General features: G+C 38.7%; 1 protein-coding gene across 3 annotated transcripts in view; it reads right to left on the reverse strand.

The window, feature by feature from the left end:
* Positions 1-488: 488 nt before the first annotated feature.
* Positions 489-21,539, reverse strand: part of MLLT3 (MLLT3 super elongation complex subunit) — a 295,635-nt gene continuing 274,584 nt past the window's right edge. For all 3 annotated transcript variants that reach the window (XM_066368259.1, XM_066368260.1, XM_066368262.1), the window contains exons 6-11: positions 20,963-21,038; positions 18,974-19,103; positions 16,307-16,406; positions 10,897-10,968; positions 9,710-9,781; positions 489-1,833 (exon numbers count right to left, since the gene is read on the reverse strand). In XM_066368259.1, coding sequence (XP_066224356.1) covers positions 1,702-1,833; positions 9,710-9,781; positions 10,897-10,968; positions 16,307-16,406; positions 18,974-19,103; positions 20,963-21,038 — 582 coding nt within the window. In that variant the 3' untranslated portion in view covers positions 489-1,701. The remainder of the gene's footprint in view (positions 1,834-9,709; positions 9,782-10,896; positions 10,969-16,306; positions 16,407-18,973; positions 19,104-20,962; positions 21,039-21,539) is intronic.

Below are 21,539 nucleotides of genomic sequence, written 5' to 3' on the forward strand. Positions count from 1 at the left end.
TAACTCCATTATCAATCTACATTTACATTACTGCCCAAAAGAATGGGTCTGGAAAGACCATTTTCTGTACAGACACTAGTTAATCTCTGTGTGAAAAGACAGCATCTGGCATGGAAATAAACAAGGGAGACACTGGTCTATTAGCACACATAGAGACTTTCCTAAGGCTGATCCAGTAAACGAACCTTGGGATCCAGAAGTACTTCTTCATTTCTTTTCTTTTCGGTTGAGTTCCTAGCAAAACCTGCAAGACGGGCTGTTCTCACTTTGCATTTCTCCATTTACGAAGAAGGTGGAATAATGACACCAAAAGTACTTTGGTTTGTTTTTTGTTTTTTTCTTTAAAAATAATTTGCTTTCTTTTGCATGCCACAGGACAGATTTCTAGTTTCAAAACAGGGTACATCAAGAACAAAAATATCCCCCCTCCCCAACCATCTTTATTTTCACCAATACAAGAAATCCTTCTGCAAACATAAGCAAGTGACTAAACAGGTATCGAACCACTGAATCTACACGTTAATACATAATCTGTTACAGCAGAATAACCAAGAATTTCCCCCAAAGAAAGTTTTTAATTTTTCAAATATAAAAAGAGTCTAAGGGGATCATATATGAACAAACAAAAATCTCTTATTCCAAGATTTATGGTAAGGATGGATAACACACTGGCAGCTGAAGAAAGCTGAAACTCTTACTAATAAATAGATCCAAATTAAGAATTTCTACATTTCTTTAGAAAACAGAACCAGAATTCCTTTTTGTAAAAAATGATGATCCTGTGGAATGCCTTTACTTCCATATTTACCTAATATTATAACAGTAAAACAGACACAAGGATGTTGAGGACAGCTCAACAATGCTGGATGCAGGACGCGCACATGTACACTCTGTTTAAAAGTCCTACAGGTTGATTGACTAAGGCTAGACAGCAAGTCATGATCCTATTTGGTGCTTTTTCTACCATGGTCCAAGATCATTATATGGATACAGCCAAGGACTAGGCCCCAACTTTCAGGAAAACAACCACAAAGAAGAAAAATCAGGGTGGTTATCTGGTCCCCCCAGTTGATCATTTGTGTCCTGGAACTGGGAAAACAAAAGGTGGAAAATACAGACTGCAACGAGTTAAAGGAGTTGGACAACGTTGGTGGAGAGTGGCACGGTATACAAGTAAGGTCACTGGGCTTGGGATGGCAAGGGCGCTGCATTGAAAGAGCATCCACGGGACCAAGTACTTATAATGTCTTGTGGCATCATCCCCTCAACGACTTTAGGGTATCTGTATGCGATAATAAATAGATCAGTTATGTAATAAGGCAGTGTGTTGAATATGCATTCATCCTGTGGAATGAACCACCACAGAGAGAGATACATGATACCATACACATTCTTTAAGTTTTCTTGTGTTGTATTTGATTTGTTTGTTTTCAAGGCTATCCAGGCAAACTCTTCCCGGGGGTTTCCTTGGAGAGAAGAGTGGTCCGCTGAGGCTGTTTGCGTAACCTCTCCTTTATCAAGAGATGATGACTGGCTTTAAAGAAAAATAAAGCTGAAGATTGTTTGATTTTTATTTTTTCCCTTTTGGTTGCATCATTCTGAGTGTTTCCTTATAAACAAAACAAAACAAAAAAATCACAACCAAAAAAAAAAAAAAAAAACACCAAACAATAGTTTTTGATGCATCCAGTTGTTGTATCCTCAGGATGTTCCAGATGTTTCCAGGTAACTCTGTAGTTTACGGACTGTGGTTTTGTCCAGCGAGCAAAGGTCAAAATCAAATGTTGTGTTTGTAATATGAAAGTGTCCAGTTTCTTCTATAAGGTTCACAATCTAAAAGAATAAAGAAGAGAAAATTTGGGCATCAAAAAGCAAAGAGAGAGAGAGAGAGACGAAGGCAGTCAAATATGGAACATGTGACATATACAGTAAGAAGGTTCTATGCCATGAATGGCACCAAAGTGTCTCTTAGCCAATTTTATAAGCTAAAGGAATATTCACCGTTTGAAATTCTGAATGAGAACAGATTACCTGTTTTCATCATTCATATCCTTTAAAAGTGATTCGTGTTTTCAAGTCATCAACAAACTATTTTACTATAGGGGTGGGAGTAGGAGTGGGTTGTTACGGGGGAGATAATATGTCTTGACCCCTTTAATATTAGTTATTGACTCAATGGACAGTGCCTATACCCAATAGATGTATGGAAATTCCAGCCTATAAATGACAAAACTCCTTGTAAAAAAATGTATACACAAAGCACACACATACATCCACACATACACTGCTCAGAAATACTAGGGAATATTTCAAAATAAATATGAAGCTATAAAATATCTCCTAATTTTTTGTGAGCAGTATATATAATAATGAAAATTTTTCTTTCTGGTTACATTATTGAACTTTTAAAAAATACAAAGACTTACAAAGAAAAAATTAAACTCATCCACAATTCTACCCCCTGAACATCACGGGTAGTGAGTGATTGGCAAGGGGCTGGAGGTAGCCTTCTGGAACTGTCTTGTTGTTTGGTTTGGTGCTGGTTATAAAAGATGCATTCCCTTTGTTAAGATTCACATAGCCATATACTTTGTTATACTTGAACAGAAAACGAATAAAAATCTACATTTATTACTTATAGTCATGTTTAGTTTGTTCCCTTGAGTACTGGATGGTGATAAGTATTAACTAGAAAATAAAAGGATGCCTTTGTCTGCCACTTGGAGGAGTTACACCTCATTTCCCATTGCATTGGCTCGAGTTTTCAGAAATAAGATAAACAAAAGTAGTGACAGAGATGTGGTTGTCTTGCCCTGGCTTTCAGGAGATCATGTCTAAGGTTCAACATTAATTATGATGTTGGTTACTGGTTTAAGAGAACCTTTTACTAATAATTTTACTAACAATTTGATTAGAAAATAATGATGTGCCTAGGTAGTGTGGGGTTTAAGTATGTTTGCTGGGGGTAAAACGGGATGGAAGGAGTTAATACTAGTAAGCTTTTCTGAGAGGAAAATCAGCGCCCGGATAAAAGATGAAATACTTATGCAGAGAAAAAAATTGGAAACTCTTCCACTTATTTTTACTTGTCTCTATTACTCCCTATCTATCACTTATGATTCACTTTGGTTCAATAATATTTTTTAAAAAGAATAATTTTAATTATTTAACCCACTTATTCAAAGACACTTTCAATTATCTAATTTCAGGATGAAAACAGTAAAAACTTTTGACCTTTTCTTAAAATTAATTTTCTCTAAAAAATAGTAAATTTGTGAACTATTCCGTAAGGGTCAGTGGTTCTCAACAGAAAATGTGCTCCCCATTCCGGATATCTTTGACTTCCACGGAAGCATAAAAGACATATTGAGCTTCATCCAATTGTTGCACAACTGTAGACTTACAGCTACAGTTACTGCTTTATTCAATCTCTGAAACTATTTATTTTATTTTTTTTACAGATGTACCTATTGGTTTAATAATAAAACAAGTTGTTCCCATTGCAAAACCATGACATACACAGCAAACTGCCGACCTGATATCCATTTGTTCTTTTTTCTTTACTAACAGAAGCTTGATTTTCTAGGAGTGGCAACACACCCAGCTATAATACTTGCCCCCCACCCCCACCCCACATGCAGCACTTTGCAGATACCGCTACTTACAATTTATTTTTCAGAAATCACTTGGCATTCAGAAAAATTTTAGCAAAGCATATGGACAATGGGCATGGGCCTCCTGCCCTCTGTCCCTCTTCCTGTCAGGAATGATGACGCCATCCTGACAGTGCAGGGGCTATCTAACCCTTGAGAGGATAAATGCATGATGTGAAAGATGGCATCTTTCAAGCCACCACATTGATCATAAATTACGTACCTCCAGAGCTGTTATTAAGGGGGGTACAAAGGGTGAAGAGGGAACCTTATTTGCTTAAACCACTAGTCCTAGAGTTCTATTACATGCATCAAGAGACTATTAAATGGGGTATTCCCAATGGTTAAACTACTACATTCACATAAGAATTTATCAAGCAAGATCTTGTTATTAACCCCTAAAGATCTAAAAAAGACCCTCATTTTTTTTATTAGTTAATAGTTATAGAGCGTTGGATAGGTCACACACACATCTACATACATACAGAGACACACAGCCAGCTCTGTCCACACAAACAAACCTCTCAAGGTAATCAAATATTATATATATTTAACATCGATTTATTTAAGAGTTCTTTCCAGAGTAAATTATCTTTTTTGCTCTATTGTATGGAAATACTATAGAACTATTGAATACGTGTAAACTTCAGGATAGACACAAATATTCCCTTGAGGGAGCCCTTTCTGGATAGAAACGAATAGTCTTTCAAAGGATACAATGGAGGCAAATCATAATTACTCCCGAGTGTGACTTGTCTACCCAACTAGCAGGCAAGCAGGTCAGTGACAAGCATTCAGAATAGAGAGTCCTGAATTTGGCTTATCAAGTTCTGTCCCTGCTCTCTATTTGAATGGCATTAGACAGGTTATGGCCTTGAATATCAGTTTCCTAACCTATAAAATAAAGGAAATGCCAACTGATCACACAGGGGTGTGCAGAGGATCAAATAGGATATAGGAAATAAGATATTACAAAGCTTCTCTACAAACTGTAAAGTGCTACACAGCCCAGGGCAACACGATTCTGATGCCATATAAAGATGAACTTATCCGTAATTACCTGGGAAGTAACCGCACAGCACATGAACGACCAGACACAGTGCTTCTCCGCCTCCCCTCATTGACTATAAGCCAGTTCATCAGCACCAAAGCAAACGAAGCAGGGAAAAGGCCAGAAGCTAAAATTCAGAAAACACCTACGTGGATTTTTTTTTAAATACTTATAAGAAAAGTTTGCAGGGGGAAGGGAAGACAGCAGGGAGAGAACAGTAGGTGAAGGAAATCAGTTGAAATGACAAACTAAAATTACAATGTGTGGGTTAAGGAAGTCCAACCCCACATTTTTCCTTAAAAATGACAGGCACCCCACCCTTTTAAGAAAATAGCTTTCTGTGGCTCAATATCGCTGCTCACTAACTATTTCATAAGTAGAAATAGAGAAAAATACCTTTTAGAAAAAGCCACTTGATTTTAAAGCAAATAAACATATTTGCCCACTAGGAAATTCAGCTAAGTCATCTTACAAGCTCTGTAGCATCGTGGTTCCCGGGGCTTCCACCACGGTCTTCCTGCTGCCCCACACCCAGCACGTCCCACCTTGCCTGCAGCCGCAAACACACAAAGACATAAAGGGGAGCTGCTCCATCTCACTAGAGGAGCCCCGCATTTTTACGGGGGCCTGTAAGGCTACATCAAGGCAGATGCAGAGACAGCCTAAAAGCACAAGCAGTGGCAGCAGCTAGGGAGTTTGGAACTGTTTGCCAAAGGGAACGGCATTAATGATGTGGATCATTAGAGCGTGTACCCACGTCCTCAATTAAGTAAAAACTTCATAAAGAAAAATAAATTGGGCTCCTTTCCTGAAACCCTGATAAAACATCAGAAACAGCATTAAAATAAATGCTTTACTTCAATGACAGAAGACAAAGCCTAAAAACACCCCAAAAGTTAGTCCCCCAAAGGATACCACTCTGCTGATGCAGGGTGGCCCTACCTCAGTGTCAGTACCCTGCATCATACTGCAATAATAAATGCCTCTTTAAAATAATAATAATAATAATAAAGAGCAAGTGACCGCAGATAAGGATAAGCAGGCAAGAGCTCGGGGTGTGTAGGGAAGTGGAAAAGGAATGTGAACTGCTTAACTCATTCTTCAGATGATAGTTGTTGTGAAAACCCTGGTGATTATTGCCTGCTATGTCAGCCTTTTAAGGGGTACCATGCAGGCTGTTTCTTCCTTTTTTTTTTTTTTAAACAAGGAAGATTCACTTGTTAAATTGGTGACTCCTGTCTCCATCCCTGGTTTTTAATAATAAAAAAGTAGAAGCATTATTTTTAGTCTGATTATATATTTTTAAGACCAGGGTCTTTCTACAAAAACAGTCTTTTGACTGAATGGGAAGTAGCCAACAAGCTTTGCTTTAATGGCATTTGCCTCGAGTGGAGTCAGGGCTGGGATAAATTAGGTCCTCTTGTAGAATGACCATGGCGGTAGACTAGGTAGTACTGTCTTGCCCTGAGATGTGTACCCTGCTTTGGGTTAAGAGGCAGACTGTCAACCTCCAGTCTACAGGGGATTCTAAAACATGACAGGCAATTTCCCAGGATGGAGAAAAATCATTTTCAGCAGAGCATTTCACAGAGAAGGGTCTCCATGATGTTAGAAGAAATACTCTGAACCCCTACTCATTCCCCATATCCCTGAAGATAATTATAATAAAATATAATAGCTGTTACCTAAATTGCTAAACTGTCTTCTAAGGAAGCCCTGGTTTTCCTCTGAGCTTTTTTTCCTCCTAAGTAGGATGCAAATCCAGACTCAAGCTGAATTGCTGAGGAGGAGTTAAAAAGTGCTCAATCTCCCTTTCCAAATAAATGTAGAACATGTGGTTTGAAGAATTATTAGTCAGTCCTGTAACTGACATCTCTGCATTTCACTGTATTCATTGTACTGTATTTTTTCCTCATGTAAAAGTAGTTTAAGAACACAAGGCTATTGGCCCTGGCTGGTTAGCTCAGTGGTAGAGCATCAGCCTGGCGTGGTGAAGTCCCAGGTTCGGTTCCTGGCCAGGGCACACAGGGGAAGTGCCCATCTGCTTCTTCACCACTCCCCTTCTCCTTTCTCTCTGTCTCTCTCTTCTCCTCCTGCAGCCAAGGCTCCATTGGAGCAAAGTTGGCCCGGGCGCTGAGGATGGCTCCGTGGCCTCCACCTCAGGCACTAGAATGGCTCTGGTTGCAATGGAGCATTGCCCCCTGGTGGGCTTACTGGGTGGATCCCAGTTGGGCGCATGTAGGAGTCCGTCTTTCTGCCTCCCGCTTCTCACTTTAGAAAATTACCAACCCCCCCCCCCCAAATAAAAAAACAAAACAAAACAGGCTATCTTGATGCAATGTCTATTCATTAAACTAGCTGTTGGGCACCAGTACTTCATGCCCCCAGATTAAGGCAACGATATTAATCACCTCCTGTGAGCCAAATAAAAGTGTCAGAGTGGATTCAATGCATTTTTTTTTTTTCATTTTTCTGAAGCTGGAAACAGGGAGAGACAGTCAGACAGACTCCCGCATGCGCCCAACCGGGATCCACCCGGCACGCCCACCAGGGGCGACGTTCTGCCCTCCAGTGGGCGATGCTCTGCCCATCCTGGGCGTCGCCATGTTGCGACCAGAGCCACTCTAGCGCCTGAGGCAGAGGCCACAGAGCCATCCCCAGCGCCCGGGCCATCTTTGCTCCAATGGAGCCTCGGCTGCGGGAGGGGAAGAGAGAGACAGAGAGGAAAGCGCGGCGGAGGGGTGGAGAAGCAAATGGGCGCTTCTCCTGTGTGCCCTGGCCGTGAATCAAACCCGGGTCCTCCGCACGCTAGGCCGACGCTCTACCGCTGAGCCAACCGGCCAGGGCGGATTCAATGCATTTAATAGGAAAAGGCCTAGGATGTGATCCTGGGCTCACTAGAAAGTCAGTCGCAGGTGTCAGGTCTGCATGGCAGCGAATACATAAAATTTGGAATGCATTCCAAAAGCATGTTCAATCTGAGCAGCTCTCAAGGTGGGGAGTAACATTAGTTCGCCATAGTGCTAAATTTTACAATAGGAATTAATTAAGCAGTAAACCGTGACAGGACATGCATCATGGTATCATAATCACAAGCCTCAGCTGCATTGCAAGGCAAAAGGCCAAAGACAGAGAGCTTTCAAGCAGCCTGGGAATGCAATTAGGGTGAAACGCTGTGCACCCTTGAGTGCCTTTATGCCAGGTTAAAAATTCATAGAGATCACTCTCTCCCTCTAGAACACTAAAATAATCCACTTCGAGGGAAGTCTCAAGTAAGCCATCTTCCGTCAGAATTCTTTCAAAGGTCAAAATAAAGGAAAATGTGAAATTGGGAATACCAATGACACTCTAAGGTAATACTATGCCCAACGGCCTAATCTTCTCGACTTTGCTGGCAAGGCTGCCTTTGCAAAGATGTCCCCAACCCTATCCAAACATCTGTCTCTGTCTCTTGCAAGACTCACTATTTGGGCCCAGCTTGTACATTAATAGCTTTGTTGGACAACTGCTCCACAGTGGTTTAGAGCTGGTATTTGGGAAGAGATGGAGAAATGAGCTAATCGAGTAACCATCACCATTCAGTCAGTTAGCTCCAACGAACTGGCAAATGGCAGGCGAATGATTTCCAGTTCTAATCCTGCTCCCCTACCCATACTCACTTAGAAGGAAAAGCAACCTATATCTAATTAAGTAGCATAGGTCTGTAGTCTTTTGTTCAAATATGAAACTCTAGAAGGGTTAAAAAGTTTATCAGACCAATCAGGAAACTTGCCAAGTCTGAAAGTGTGTATTTATAGATTTAAGCAAAAATGTACATAGAATATAAATGTTACTATCAGCCATTAAATGTTTAAAACACACACACACAGACATACATGCACACAAACACACACAGCTGGGGTAGATTAAGTACTAATTTCAAGTCATTTGAGAGTGATAAAAAAAACTAAACAGTGAAATAATCTACAAACCCACTCTGGAATTCAGAACACAACCTTCTCTTTGAGTGTTAAAGAAAAAATATTTTATCAATAGCCACTGTTAATGCAATGGACACACATAACTGCATGATAACTAAAAACCACCCTGCTTATCTTCTCAAAACATCAAATTGTACTAATAGAAGTTTCCCCACTCTACAAGTATTCCACAGTTGAGTTCATAATAATAGAATGTATGTTGTACAAGATAAGAGAAATGAGGGAAATATTTATTTTCCTTAGAACAGCACTGGCAAAAGGTTACTAAATTGAATCACAAATGTTTACAACACTTGACTGAAATCCTTATCACTGTTTTCCCATGAAACCAGAAGCCTGGCTCCAGAGGTTTCTGCATTCCTACTATTCCTCCTTCAGCCCACCTCACAGCATCAGCTAGCCAAGTGATCAGCACATTCCAGCACCATCACCTCCACAAACGCCCAGTCTTCACTACCCACGGCACCAGGGAAGGGAGACAACCACCGCAGAGCTCCAAAGCAGACTTCCGGGTAGCCTCGGAAGTGAGCACCCTCCCTAAAGAGGGTGGGATAGAACCCCTAAACCCTTGAACAGCGCAGAGGTTAGGGGTGCATCCTGCCCCACACAGCTGAATATCCCCACATAACTTTGGACTCCCTGAGAAACTTAACTATAGTCCCTCGGTATCTGCAGGATTTTGGCTCCAGTATTCCCCGGGAATATCCAAATCCTCAGATCCTTAGGTCACTTACATAAAATGGTGTAAAACAACACACACTGTTGGCCTTCTGGATACACAGATTCCCAGCTGCAGATGGAAAATACTGTTTTTGATCCACAGCTGGCTGATACCAAGGGCCAACTGTATGAACAGGTGAAATTCAAACCCATGTTGCTCAAGGATCAACTGTATAGCTTCAGGTAGCATCAGCCCAGTTCTGACTGTGTGAGGCTGACATGGCCTCCAAGTGATATCACACTACTCCAGCCCAAACTAGGCCTTGAAACTTCTGGAAATGGTTGTGCTAAAAAGCATTTCTCACCTGCTGCAGAATGTGTCTTTCCCTCAACGTCATTAACCTTCTGTGCAGCTCTACCAGTTCATCTAGGTATGCCTGAAAGAGAAGAGTAGCCCCCAAAGAACAAACATGTTAGGAAGCAGTTCAAAAAGATAATAAATACATCAGGACATACAGGCAGCGACTGAAGGTTCTTCATTCTACCCTCACCCAGGCTGTACGGATTCGGCGCCTAAGGCCTTTGAAGACCAAGAGTCCCTTGGCCAACTATTACTTTTTTGAACCAGCTTTTTAGAAAGGAGCAATTCTCACACTTATTTTCTCACAACAAGATTCAAATGAACAGCCTCATCTAGTCCCAACAATTGCTCTGCAGACAGAAGGGCAACTCAGGGATGACTTGTGAGTTATCAGTCTACTTTCATTTTTTTTAAATTCTTCTATCTGAGAAGCTTTTCAACTAAGAGAAAAAGTCCAAATTTGAACGTGGAAGTATCCAGGCAGATTACCGATTATGTCAGGGCAAATGCTTAAAATAAAAATAAAAAAGGCTTCCTGGTGATCTAACGTTGCTAGTGAATAGCAAATGAAAGAACAGAAGGATATCTTACAATAAATAGACGTTTTTGTCTAAATTAGTACGTGGTTTGTTAAGAGTGCCCTTGAAAGGGCAAAAGCGACCTCTCCTTCCATATGCTCAGACCCATGAGTCTCGGTTAGCATAGCTGCATGTGTGTTGCTACCACCATTTGCAATGAAGGGAACAGAAAGGTCTGTGAAGCACTAGCCAGGCCTGTCCTGACCCTGCAAAACACGTTAGGACCCAGCCCACCCCAGGAGATGAACCTCTAATAGGCCTTGCAGTCAGATTTCAGATGCAGGATGCACTCTTGGGGAAAGCACACTGCGCTAGAATAAGATGTCCTATGAGATATGTTACATGAGATTCTTTCACCCTCTAACTCCACCACAGGTTTCTTATCTCCCAATTCAGTGTGCCTGAAATCCCTGGGCAATGTAGGCATCAGGGCAAATGGTAGCATAAGGCCAAGCTTAATACTGGAGCTATAAGGAACACCTGGAAAATGAACTACTCTCAGGCACTGATGAAGTCAGTGAAAGGAAAACCAGCAAGGATGATCAAGGGAGACACAAAGAAACAGAGGACCTGTCAGTTCTGCAGCACTCAGGGTTGTGGATTGGAAACCTACCTTGTCACATTCACCATTCTTTATTTGCTTATCTGATTTGCTTTGCTTTATTGGACTTTTCACTTCAAGAATCTAGGGATCCAAGAGAAAGAACACTGTTAAATTTGATTTCAAGCACTTCTTAGCTTAACCAGCCACCTAAACAAAGTCACTTATGGATGAAATGTCATACAATAACATCATTCTCCAAATAGTATATCTCCTTTGTACACTTTCTTCTCTTCTAATCTTACTTTTTCTTGGAAAGTAAATCAATTCTATCTAAAATGCTGAGTCAGGGCAACAGATTTTTTTTTTTTAAGTTGATGATAAGAAAATTGATCTAAGCTTCCAAGGCTGGGGCTTCTTTGTGACAACACTTTCACACATATGTACAGCAGCTGACTTATACCGGATTATAGTTCCCTCTGGCAAGAATTTTTTCGTATTCATTCTGCTGTTTCAGCATGACTACCAGTGCTCAGTATGCTAGAGATGAGAAAACAAAATTTCAAATGCTTTTTTTAGTACCTGACTTTCAGATTCTAAAAATTACTCATATCCACTAACTTAATGCAGCTTTGGAAATAAAGAGGGCCACCATCAGTGACACTGCTTGTTCCCAACCTGGATCATCCAACTCAAGGAAGAAAAAGCAAGGATTATTGTGTTTCAGGAGATAATGTCTTTCCCCATGATAAAACACCAGGTGCCTCTTCTTCCATCTGACTCATTACAGCTCAGGTTATGAACGGCAGTTTTGCATACTGTTTAGAAGCTTCCTTGGGGAGCTAGGTTTCTAATTAATAAAATAAAAAAGCAAATTATTATTTAATAAATAGAGTTGACTTATTAGAATCTGAAAAATTGAAGATTATGAGAAAAATATTTTTAAATTGCCCTGGCTTAAAATGGCTTAAAAACCACGTAACTTATTTTTGAGTATTTACAAATGCATATAAACATAAAAAGTAAAGTAATTTGTCTTTTTTCATTATAACCTCATTTTCAAGTGAGTCCTTATAATCTGAAACTAATATTAAAAAGTAAAATGCAAAATAAATCAGTCTCATATTCCTAACTGCTCTTCTCTTTATCCATTCTCTACACACACACACACACACACACACACACACACACATCACAATTCTGTTCAAAGGTCTATCATTTTCCATAACAAAGACTTTTAAAATAAGTCTACTTTTAATTTGTAGTGGAAAGAGCCCTCATTGGGCTCAGAAACCTGAATTAAGGTCCTAGCCTTATCATTTAATATTTTGGGGCCTCAAAAAAAATTAGGTAAAATGAGAGGAATGCCAATCCCCCCATTTAGCTGTAAAATTTTATACTACTAAACATTTTACCTTTTGAAGACAGGACCATGACATTCTAGCAAAGAACAAATATTTATACTTCTACAAAAGTTTATTTTCCTTTGAATTTAGAATAATGCACAGGTAAGAAGTGAGTTTCTAACAGTCTTTCCTAAAAATTACCTTTTTTTCATTTTTAACATGAAGATAATCAGATGACCAGTTTGACCAGGTAATTTAAAATAACTTGGCAATACAAGGAAATTACTTAGTAGCAGAAGCAAGGCAATGATTTTTTTTTTTAAAAAAAAAATATGGTCCACTGTAAAGAAAACCAAACACTCCACTACATTCAGAATTTCCTTCTCTTTATTGTTGTTGGAAATGAGACCTCAAGGGAAAACTCCAGGCTCAGAGACCAAGGAGTAAGTAGGTCAGTAGATGGCACTCCTTCCCAACTCAGACACGAGGCTGGGCAAAACAGAGACAATCTGCTGAGATTTCAGGGCAGAGAAAGAAACAGTGCCTGCTGGCTTGCCTTGTGCATTAGAAAACTGAGTTTTATTCCCATATTCCACCCTGCCCACCCACTCCCTCTCCACCCCCAAGTTATTGCACTCCAGGAGTCAAAGTGACTGAGAAACTCGATACTGTATTTGCAATGGAACTTGGCTAACGAGGCTTTAGAGAGTTCTACCACCTTCTCTTTAAGGCAGAAAACTGACAGGACATTGTGAGAAGCTTAAGTCCCACCCTCCGCATTCCCTAAGTGCTACAGCACAGAAGGCCAAACTACATTGAAATCCTAGTTTCTTTCTTCTGAGGCTTCAGTGGCCTGAACAAAAGCTCTGGGTGTCAGTGATCCGCCTCAAGTTACTGAGTGGCTGCCCAGAGAGGGCTCAGTTAATCTTCCTCCTTTGATCTCTCCCTGCTCCAAAATAAACAGCTTTGTCAAAACCTCATTCTGAGAGAGCTGAGCCATGCTGTAGACAATTGTTTTATTTATGATCATTTCTTATCTTTGAGGAAACGACTCCAGAATATAAAAGTGCAGCACCTTGTCTTCCACAGGCTTATTTCAAACCAGTTTAACTGGATAGACTTTAATTTCATTCAAGGTGCCTTGCAGGCTGATAGGTGATTTATGATATTCTGAATATTAACTCAGGTCCAATGGATCATTTCCTTCCTTTAGGGCCCTCTCTCCTCCTGCCCATCCACACTTTCATCCAAAAAGGATGTGGAATTTTGATTTTGTTTGAAATTTGCATAAGGAAGGTTTGAAGTAAAAAAAAAAATCTGATTAAAATAGCACATCAGTCACTATAATTCCTTATCAAGTTTTAGGTACTGAGGGAGACAGCCACCCAGACTGCAGAGATGCGTCTCTGATACACAGGCAGTCTCTGAAAATAGAACTGTGTTTAGTTGCACTTCTATCCTTAATCTACAGGTATAGCCTGAAAATTAAAATTTCAAGATTATTGTTTTTCTGTATCCCTTTGTGAGGACTGACAACTCAATTATTCAGCAGAAGGATTCTCTACTGATAGGGCATTCATGTTAATGATCACTAGTTGCTCCTAACAATACTCCGGTTAATTACTTGCTTTGTTGACATGTGGCTGTCTCTCTGTTCCCCCATTTTTTTTCAATAGTTAGAAAACATTTCACTCAATTAACACTTTCCCTCTTCCTTAGTACCTGAAAGATTTGAGAAAGGGGAAGGAAAACTCAGCTTTGTTTGGTAATTTACAGAATCTTGAGACAGCATTATCGACTCACCGACAGAGAACAGCCAAGGGGTCTTCCTATTTCAGTTAGGCCTTCCCAGTATGTTTTCATCTATTTTATTTGAGGTGAAACTTCAGTTAACCACATACCCATATTTAAACATAAGGCTAAAATTACATTCCAGAGTGAAATTTATAGACTTCAGACTTAAAATTTTTTTTTTTTACTATTTCATTTTATCAATGTGATGACTAAGGAAGATGAGAAAGTTTTTAAGAAGCCTAAGAACACTGATTCAAAGGGATGGCATCAGAGCCAACCCAATGCAGGTGATTTAAAAGCTTAAGGAAACTACTATATATATATACCACATTTTAAAAACCATTTCTTGCTCTCAGTTCCAAGATACAGCTCTAAGGAGGGAAGCACTCTTAGGTACATGTATTTTCTAACGCCAACTAGGCAAAAGTGAAAGCACATGGTCTTCCTTATAGGTGCATGGAGCAAGTGACAGATAACTGAGTATTCTTGACAGATTGATGATTCACACGTGTACAGCTACATTTGTTGAATAAACATATGCCAAGGAACCAGTGGTATGCTATTTAATAAGATAATGTAATTTTTACCTTCTCCAGATAAATGATTCTATTCATTTTTTTTTATCTTGTTTTGCTAGACAGGTAAAAAAAAAAAAAAAAAGCCTGACAACGAATTCAGACCTTTGTCAAGACTGCCCATCCAGGTAGGGCGTAGGGGCAGCTGTTAGATTTGAAAGGTAAGAGAGGGGCTTGTTGGAGCCGCAAGTACAATATTTAGCAAGCATGGTCTGAACCCTGACTGGAGTGATGCTGAAGGAGCCTCAAGAGGCAGGAAAGCACATCCTAACGCCCTTTGCTTCTGCCACTGCCGCCACCTGTGAAACTGCCTGATTCTACTACACCATGCACTGGAAGCTAAGTAAGTTTAAACTGTATATAAAAATATATTCAAGGTCCAAATTCTACTCTTTTGTCAGCTCATACTAAAGCACAAATTACAAAAGAATTCCAAGTTATCCACTCAGCCAGCCCAGGGCTCTCTTCTCGATGGATGGCAATAATGGCTATGACCTGAGCCTTCACTTCCCCCGAAATGCTTCACTCGTGGTGCTGGGTGGCCATGCCATAGGTGAAGGCTGGCTGGGCCTTGGGCATGGTGGGCACTGGAGATGGGGAATGCATGAACTACAGGGAGTTAGGATAAAGAATAAGGATGCACTAACTCCTCGAATAGCCAGTGTGTAACAGATGATGATGTTGGGTCTGTACTCAGAGAAACAGAGTCAAATTGTAATTAATTGGTGAGGTAAAAAACACTCATATTTTCCTACTTAACAATGAAAGTTTTAAGATGTAGATAAACATTATGAATGTGGAATTTTAAATTTTAAGATATCTTTGTTTATGTTTTATATAACATTTAAAAAGAAAAAGTCTTTAGCTAGAAAAATCACATTTTCCTAGGAAAACAAAGATCAAAGTTTAAGGGCAAGGTCATTTAAAATTGTGGACACCTGTGAAACAGAATAATTTTAGAAAAAGACAGCTCTTTTATTTTTAAATTAATAATATTCATATGGTAACTTGAATTAAGCAATTATTGTAGCAGTCACCAACAATCAGTCTAAACAAAGAGACAAGAATAAGATTCGGTAATGAGAATATCAACTCAATGCACAATGAGGCTTTTGCAATATTCATAATATTTGAAAATAGTTTATGATAGTAAGTACTTAAAATATTACAATGTTAATCATTTAACAAAAGCTTTTCATTTTAGCTTTCAAAGTTCTGCCTAGACCTTATCCAAACAACTATATTCTGAGTTGACTATCAAATTAATAAACTTTCCTATAACTTGATGTAATAGCAATGATAATAACCATTATTTACTCTGCATTTTATTAACAATTCCCTACATTCCCATGTGAGGGTCCTCGTTTCCTGGATAAGCATACAGAGGCAGAGCACCTACGACAAAAAACCTTCGCCGTCAACTGAGTACCAAGTAGGTATGGGCACTGCCTCATGCTCTACGCATGAATTATTTATCATCTTCCTAATACAGTAACTAGAAAGGAAGACATTACTATCCCTGTGTACAGATGAGGAAACTGAGGATGAGAAGTTAAAGCTAATTAACTAACCCATCCAATGGAACATACTTTTCATGACAACATAAGTTTACATAACCCGAACTACATGTTTATTTCTAAGGTTGTACATTCCCATTTGAGATCAAGAGGGACTTTATTTAAATTACTGAGCAAAAAGTTTTGTGTGCTTTGTGAAATGATCCCATCTAGTTCTGCAATCTTGACCAGTGCAACCCCAGCAATTTACCTGGTTGTTGTTGGTTTTTAATAAGGGTGGTGGGGGTTCATGATGCAGGGGCGAAGAAGCAGAACTGCTTTCACTATCGCTGCCATCACTTAAGCTAACTCTGAAAGAAAACAGAGAGAAGGCACTTGCATCATTACAGACAATTCTAGTACCTATAGACACAGGTACAGAGAGTGAAGTATCTAAATACTCTAAGCATTGAAAACTTGCTTTAATTTACACAACCGCTAACATGAGTTGACATTTACTTTGTATCTGGAAATGTGTCACCTGCTATTTCTCATTTAATGATCCCTATATCACAGATATGGAAACTGAGAGATTGGGTCACTTAACTAGGGTCACAGAAATAAAAGTGGTTCTTTTCGGATTCCGACCCAAGCAATGTAACCCAAACCTGGCACTCACTACTAAATTTCACAGCCTTATTTATTCTTTATCTCCCTGCTCCAGCTCTATCCACCTGCTGTCATCAAGCATGTCACCCAAGTTTGTAGAAGGTCAACTAAATCAGACAGTTTGTAAGTTACTGCCTTTTCTGTATTTCCCTTTTCCCCTGCCTCTTTACTTCAGATGAAAAATTTACAAATATAGCTAAAATACAGGTTTCAGGAGTGGAAGCAACACTAAGAAGAATGTGGACAATAGTCCTGCACAACTGACAGCTCAGAGGTCATCTGAAGATAGGATGTGTGACGCTCATGCTAGAACCACCACTGGCCATGTCTACTGTGTAGAGAGTCAGAGCTGTTGCTCGGTCCGAATAGTGAAAAAATTCATTGGGAATATACTATGGCAGTTTGGAATAAATGCTTTAGAAAAATACAGTGATATCTTTCAACAACTAAAGACAATAAAAATATCACCTGCTCCCCCATTTTTCTCTTTTCTGGAAAAATGAAATTTTCTTCTAGCCAAAGTAGGAGGTATTTCTTTATTCTACTCTGCTCTCCTTCAGAAATGTCCTTCAATGTTTGCTCCCTCTCTCTGGGTATGCAGTAACCTAATATAATATTCTCAGAAACAGAAAACGCTTTAGAAATCTAGATAGTCTTTCTCTTACTCTGAATAGGCAATCACATCCCAGCTCTATAATATATATTCAGATAGACAAGATACAAGATAGGAAATGAAAAGGATACACTGGGACATCCTTTTAGCAAAAACTGATGGAACTTGTTTTTCTTAACTAAATTACATTAATGAAGTGTTTAGTTGAAGCGCTGCTTTAAAATGCTTCTTGACTGAAGTGGAAAGCTGAGTATTTAAACTGATTAAACAGTTGAGACTTCACAAGTGCAGTGAAGATCAAATGTTACACCGGCGCTGCTGTGCTAACAGCTCATGTCAAGCAGGGAAAAAAGAAGAGCAAATCCGACAATAACGTATCACATTGGACAACTCACAAATGTGTACAGTCTGACCCACACGGACTCAGGGGGCAGGAGAGTAAGTGGGTGGGCAACAGCTAATCAGAATATTTAGATCTTCTAAATAACAATAACTTGGGTAATTGCCTAAATAGGTTGTGCATTTTTCCTTGACTAAAATTGAGAGCAGCGGGTGGTCAGGATTTTGGCTGTTTTAAGTATACTCCTCCCCTGTAAGTTTCAGTCCACTTTTAGATCTTTTTGCTCTACCAGTTTCCTTCTTGTCAGATTAATGGCTTCCAAAGGGAAATGTTGTAAGGCCACGGCCATAAGGTTCCTTATATTTTCTCTCATTTAAAATGAATACAGACAAGTGAGTTTGGGAGACAAGGTGGAGAAAGAGGTACTGAGTATGGCCATAAGGAGAAACTGAGAGATCTGATAGGACATATACTCTCAGGAGCCTCTTCCAAAAGGACACTAAGAAATTACCAATTAGGAAACATGGTTTGTCCAGTTCAGGCTCAGATTACATTCCTTGCAGGAATTTTAGGGCCTTCTAAATCATAATGAATAATGGGGAAAGATTTACTGCAATATATTATAAATGTAATTGGATTTTAAGTTCAAGTAGATTCAGATTTTATTCTACTCAAAACACATTAAAGTAAGCATGCCTATTTGTTTTCCTTATGATAAAGAAATAATATCCTCAAGGCAATTTCAAGCTGACTATTAATTATAAGTGACATGAATTACCATCTTATAATGTGGAATTATGCCTCACAGCATTCAAGCTACTTAAGGAATCTAATTGTCAGCACACTTAAAAGGAATTTATTTTCTAGAAAACACACAGGTGATCCTAGTTTTAATTAGGTCACACACATAATTCACTGAAGCCAATTATGTATTTCTAACTACAAACAGAAAACACATTTCCTGAAATTCTGAGACTACCTACAGCAACGGATCTAGCCAGACTCTTCAAATGAAAAGTGTTTATTTCAGCAACCACGCCTACCACCTTGGCATATACTTTCAAGAACAAGAACTTCTAATAGGACTTTTTTCCTATAAAATTTTTAGAGGAAAAACCTCTCCTTTCTGATAAAAGAGATAAATAGCTCCCTGTAGAGGCAAGTGCAAGTATGCCAAGGTGTCTCAGCTTAAAACAAATGTGACCATTTACTGCACTGTTTTGGTGTTTCACACCTTGGCTGTGGTTTGCACTAGTAGGTCTACTAAAAAGGTAGGATTCTATTGCAGAAAACCTTTTTCCTTCCAAGACACTCACCTGCGGCCTCGGCTGCCTCCTCTATTTACAGGTCTCTCCATTTCAGAGTCATTGTCATTATCCTCTGCTTCATCTGATTCCTCCTCATTGTCATCAGAATGAAGATCTTTCATTATAGACCTTAAAGGACCTGAGTAATGACAGTGAACCACAGGCAATCAAACATACTACTTCAAACACACTTAGCCACGTTAGTCACAGAGAAGGGGGATGCTCAAAAGCACTGAACACTGGTTAAAAATAGCCATCATCATATATATTTATACAATTTACAAGACAAATTTGGTAGTTTCTGGAATGAAACTTCTGCCAAAACACTATTGTTTTCACAACAGATACTCTAAAATCTTCACTAGAAAAACTCTATTTCCTAGGAATCTTTTTTCTATGTATTTTTCTTCCCTAAAAAAAAAAAATTACCCCTAAAAAGAAACAGAAAGATCTATTAGTAAATTGAATGTTTTGTTAGGTTAATCCATGTATTGAAAAGTTGAGACTAATAAATCACTGTGGTTGTAACTTGTTCTTGGCAATGCAGCCTTTGTGTGGTAGTTTTTGATCTATTAAGGTTTAGCTGTTCCTTTTATTTTAAGGTCAATTTCAGGTCAAGCAAGCATTTCAGTCAAGTTCAGATTATAAAGTATTTCAATTCCAGGGTGTAATGTCCTATCTCTGATCTTTATATTGATCTTGGACACAAGGTCTAGTTACAACAATTTTATGCAGCCAATTTTTAATTTAACTTTTAAAGAAATTCCTGGCAAAATACCAGCATATATTTACATAAATAAGACCATGTAATAAATCAGAAGAGTATTCACGAGAAATTCAAGAGTATCCAGTATGAGATGGAAGAAAAAAATTAAGTCATAACTAATTTTATTCTAGAATAGGACTAAACTGAAACAAACACACAGAAAAACTCAATAGTGTGGGTTATTTTCACTCTACTAAGCTGAATATATTGAAAACAAGATAGATATTTTTATCTTAACTGAAGAAATTGTAAAGACAATCAAGAAAGTGAGAGAGGCACTTTCATTCCAGATCAGGCAAATCCTAAAGTCTAATCTAACAGGAATATCAGAGCTATCACTAACTCAGTTCTGAAATAAGTACTGATTCTGCCATCTCCCATTCTTCAAACCTCAGATTTCTATGCTTTTGTAACTGGCTTATTCCTTTGGACGTCCATGGAATAAGAAATCTGAATAATCTCAACAATCAGTGTCTTTTATTTTTTCCTGGAAGCTAAGCCTTAGCCCAAACACGTACAACAATTTAATCCTTTTCAAAACATACAAGGTCATCAGGGATTCAGTGTGGTCAATGAAAAGGACAATGTGCAACACAATCCACAAAAACCAAGTATTTCTTGATATTACTTCACTTTCCATGTTTAAATTTTTTAAAAGAGACCTCATTATTTGAAGATTTTGAACATACAAAAGCAGAAAGTATATTTAGTTAATGTTCTGGTTTAAATTAAAAAAAAATTCTTAAAATTTAAATTTCTGAGTTTGAGTGTGTGTATATATTTATATATATGATATACATACATATGACAACAAATTAACACTTGCCTAAGAAAAAGGTTTATTAATATATAGAAAAATAAATAAAATGAAAGATATGAAAGATGTCCAGGAAGGAGAGTAAAAACCTCTTTCTCTATATCATAGCCTCTGAAGTCCAGAATTTGCTATTGTATTTCCTTTGGGAACTCCCTGGAACAGGCTGTGTCTATAATCCTTTTGTAAAATGGGACTCTGATGGCAGGGACTGGAAAAAAGGGAAATTTCTAGAGGTTGGCCTCATACATCAAAACAATACTCGAGTACATTCCTAGGGGAAATAAATACAACTACATAAAAGCCGAGTTATCATTCAAATAATAAAACAGTAGAAAACAGGCCATAAATCAACTCATTAAGCTGTTTATGAGGAAAATGTCCCATAGTCCCATAGTTGACTGGGAGATGTTGGTACCTTGTTGCCTCGTCTGAGACGGTGTGAAGCTGGAGCTGGAGCTGGAGCTGGAACTGGCAGGGCTGGGTTGTTCAGACTTCAAAGAAGAGAAAGGCATCATCAACATATTTATGGGACACTTCATATATAGAATTACAAACAATATTGTTGCTAAAACTATTTTGCTTTGCAAAAACAGCCTGACACTGCACAAGAAAAATGGCAAATATGCTAACACAGGAGAGTCAGGGTGTCCTTTTCATTTTGTCCACCATATTTTTACTAGATGCAGAAACAAGAATATAAACTCAAAGATAAAGAGATAAACAGGGAGTTATATGAGGAAAGAGCCTTGCTTTGATTTTACTCCAATGTTTACTACTATCCTGATCTCTTTCTAAAAGATACCTTGATTACCTTTTCTGCAATGTCTGATTGACTCAACTGGTTAAAACATAGTGCTAATGAGGTCAAGGTCATTAGTTCAATCACATTATGAGCCAGTTAATTTTACTCTGGTCCAAGGCCATGACCCAACCCTAACCCCATTCATCCACAGTTCACAAACAGAGGCCAATGTTCACAAGGAGACCCGGCC

This window comes from Saccopteryx leptura, chromosome 2 (assembly GCF_036850995.1).
Source record: "Saccopteryx leptura isolate mSacLep1 chromosome 2, mSacLep1_pri_phased_curated, whole genome shotgun sequence".
In the NCBI taxonomy this organism is placed as follows: domain Eukaryota; kingdom Metazoa; phylum Chordata; class Mammalia; order Chiroptera; family Emballonuridae; genus Saccopteryx; species Saccopteryx leptura.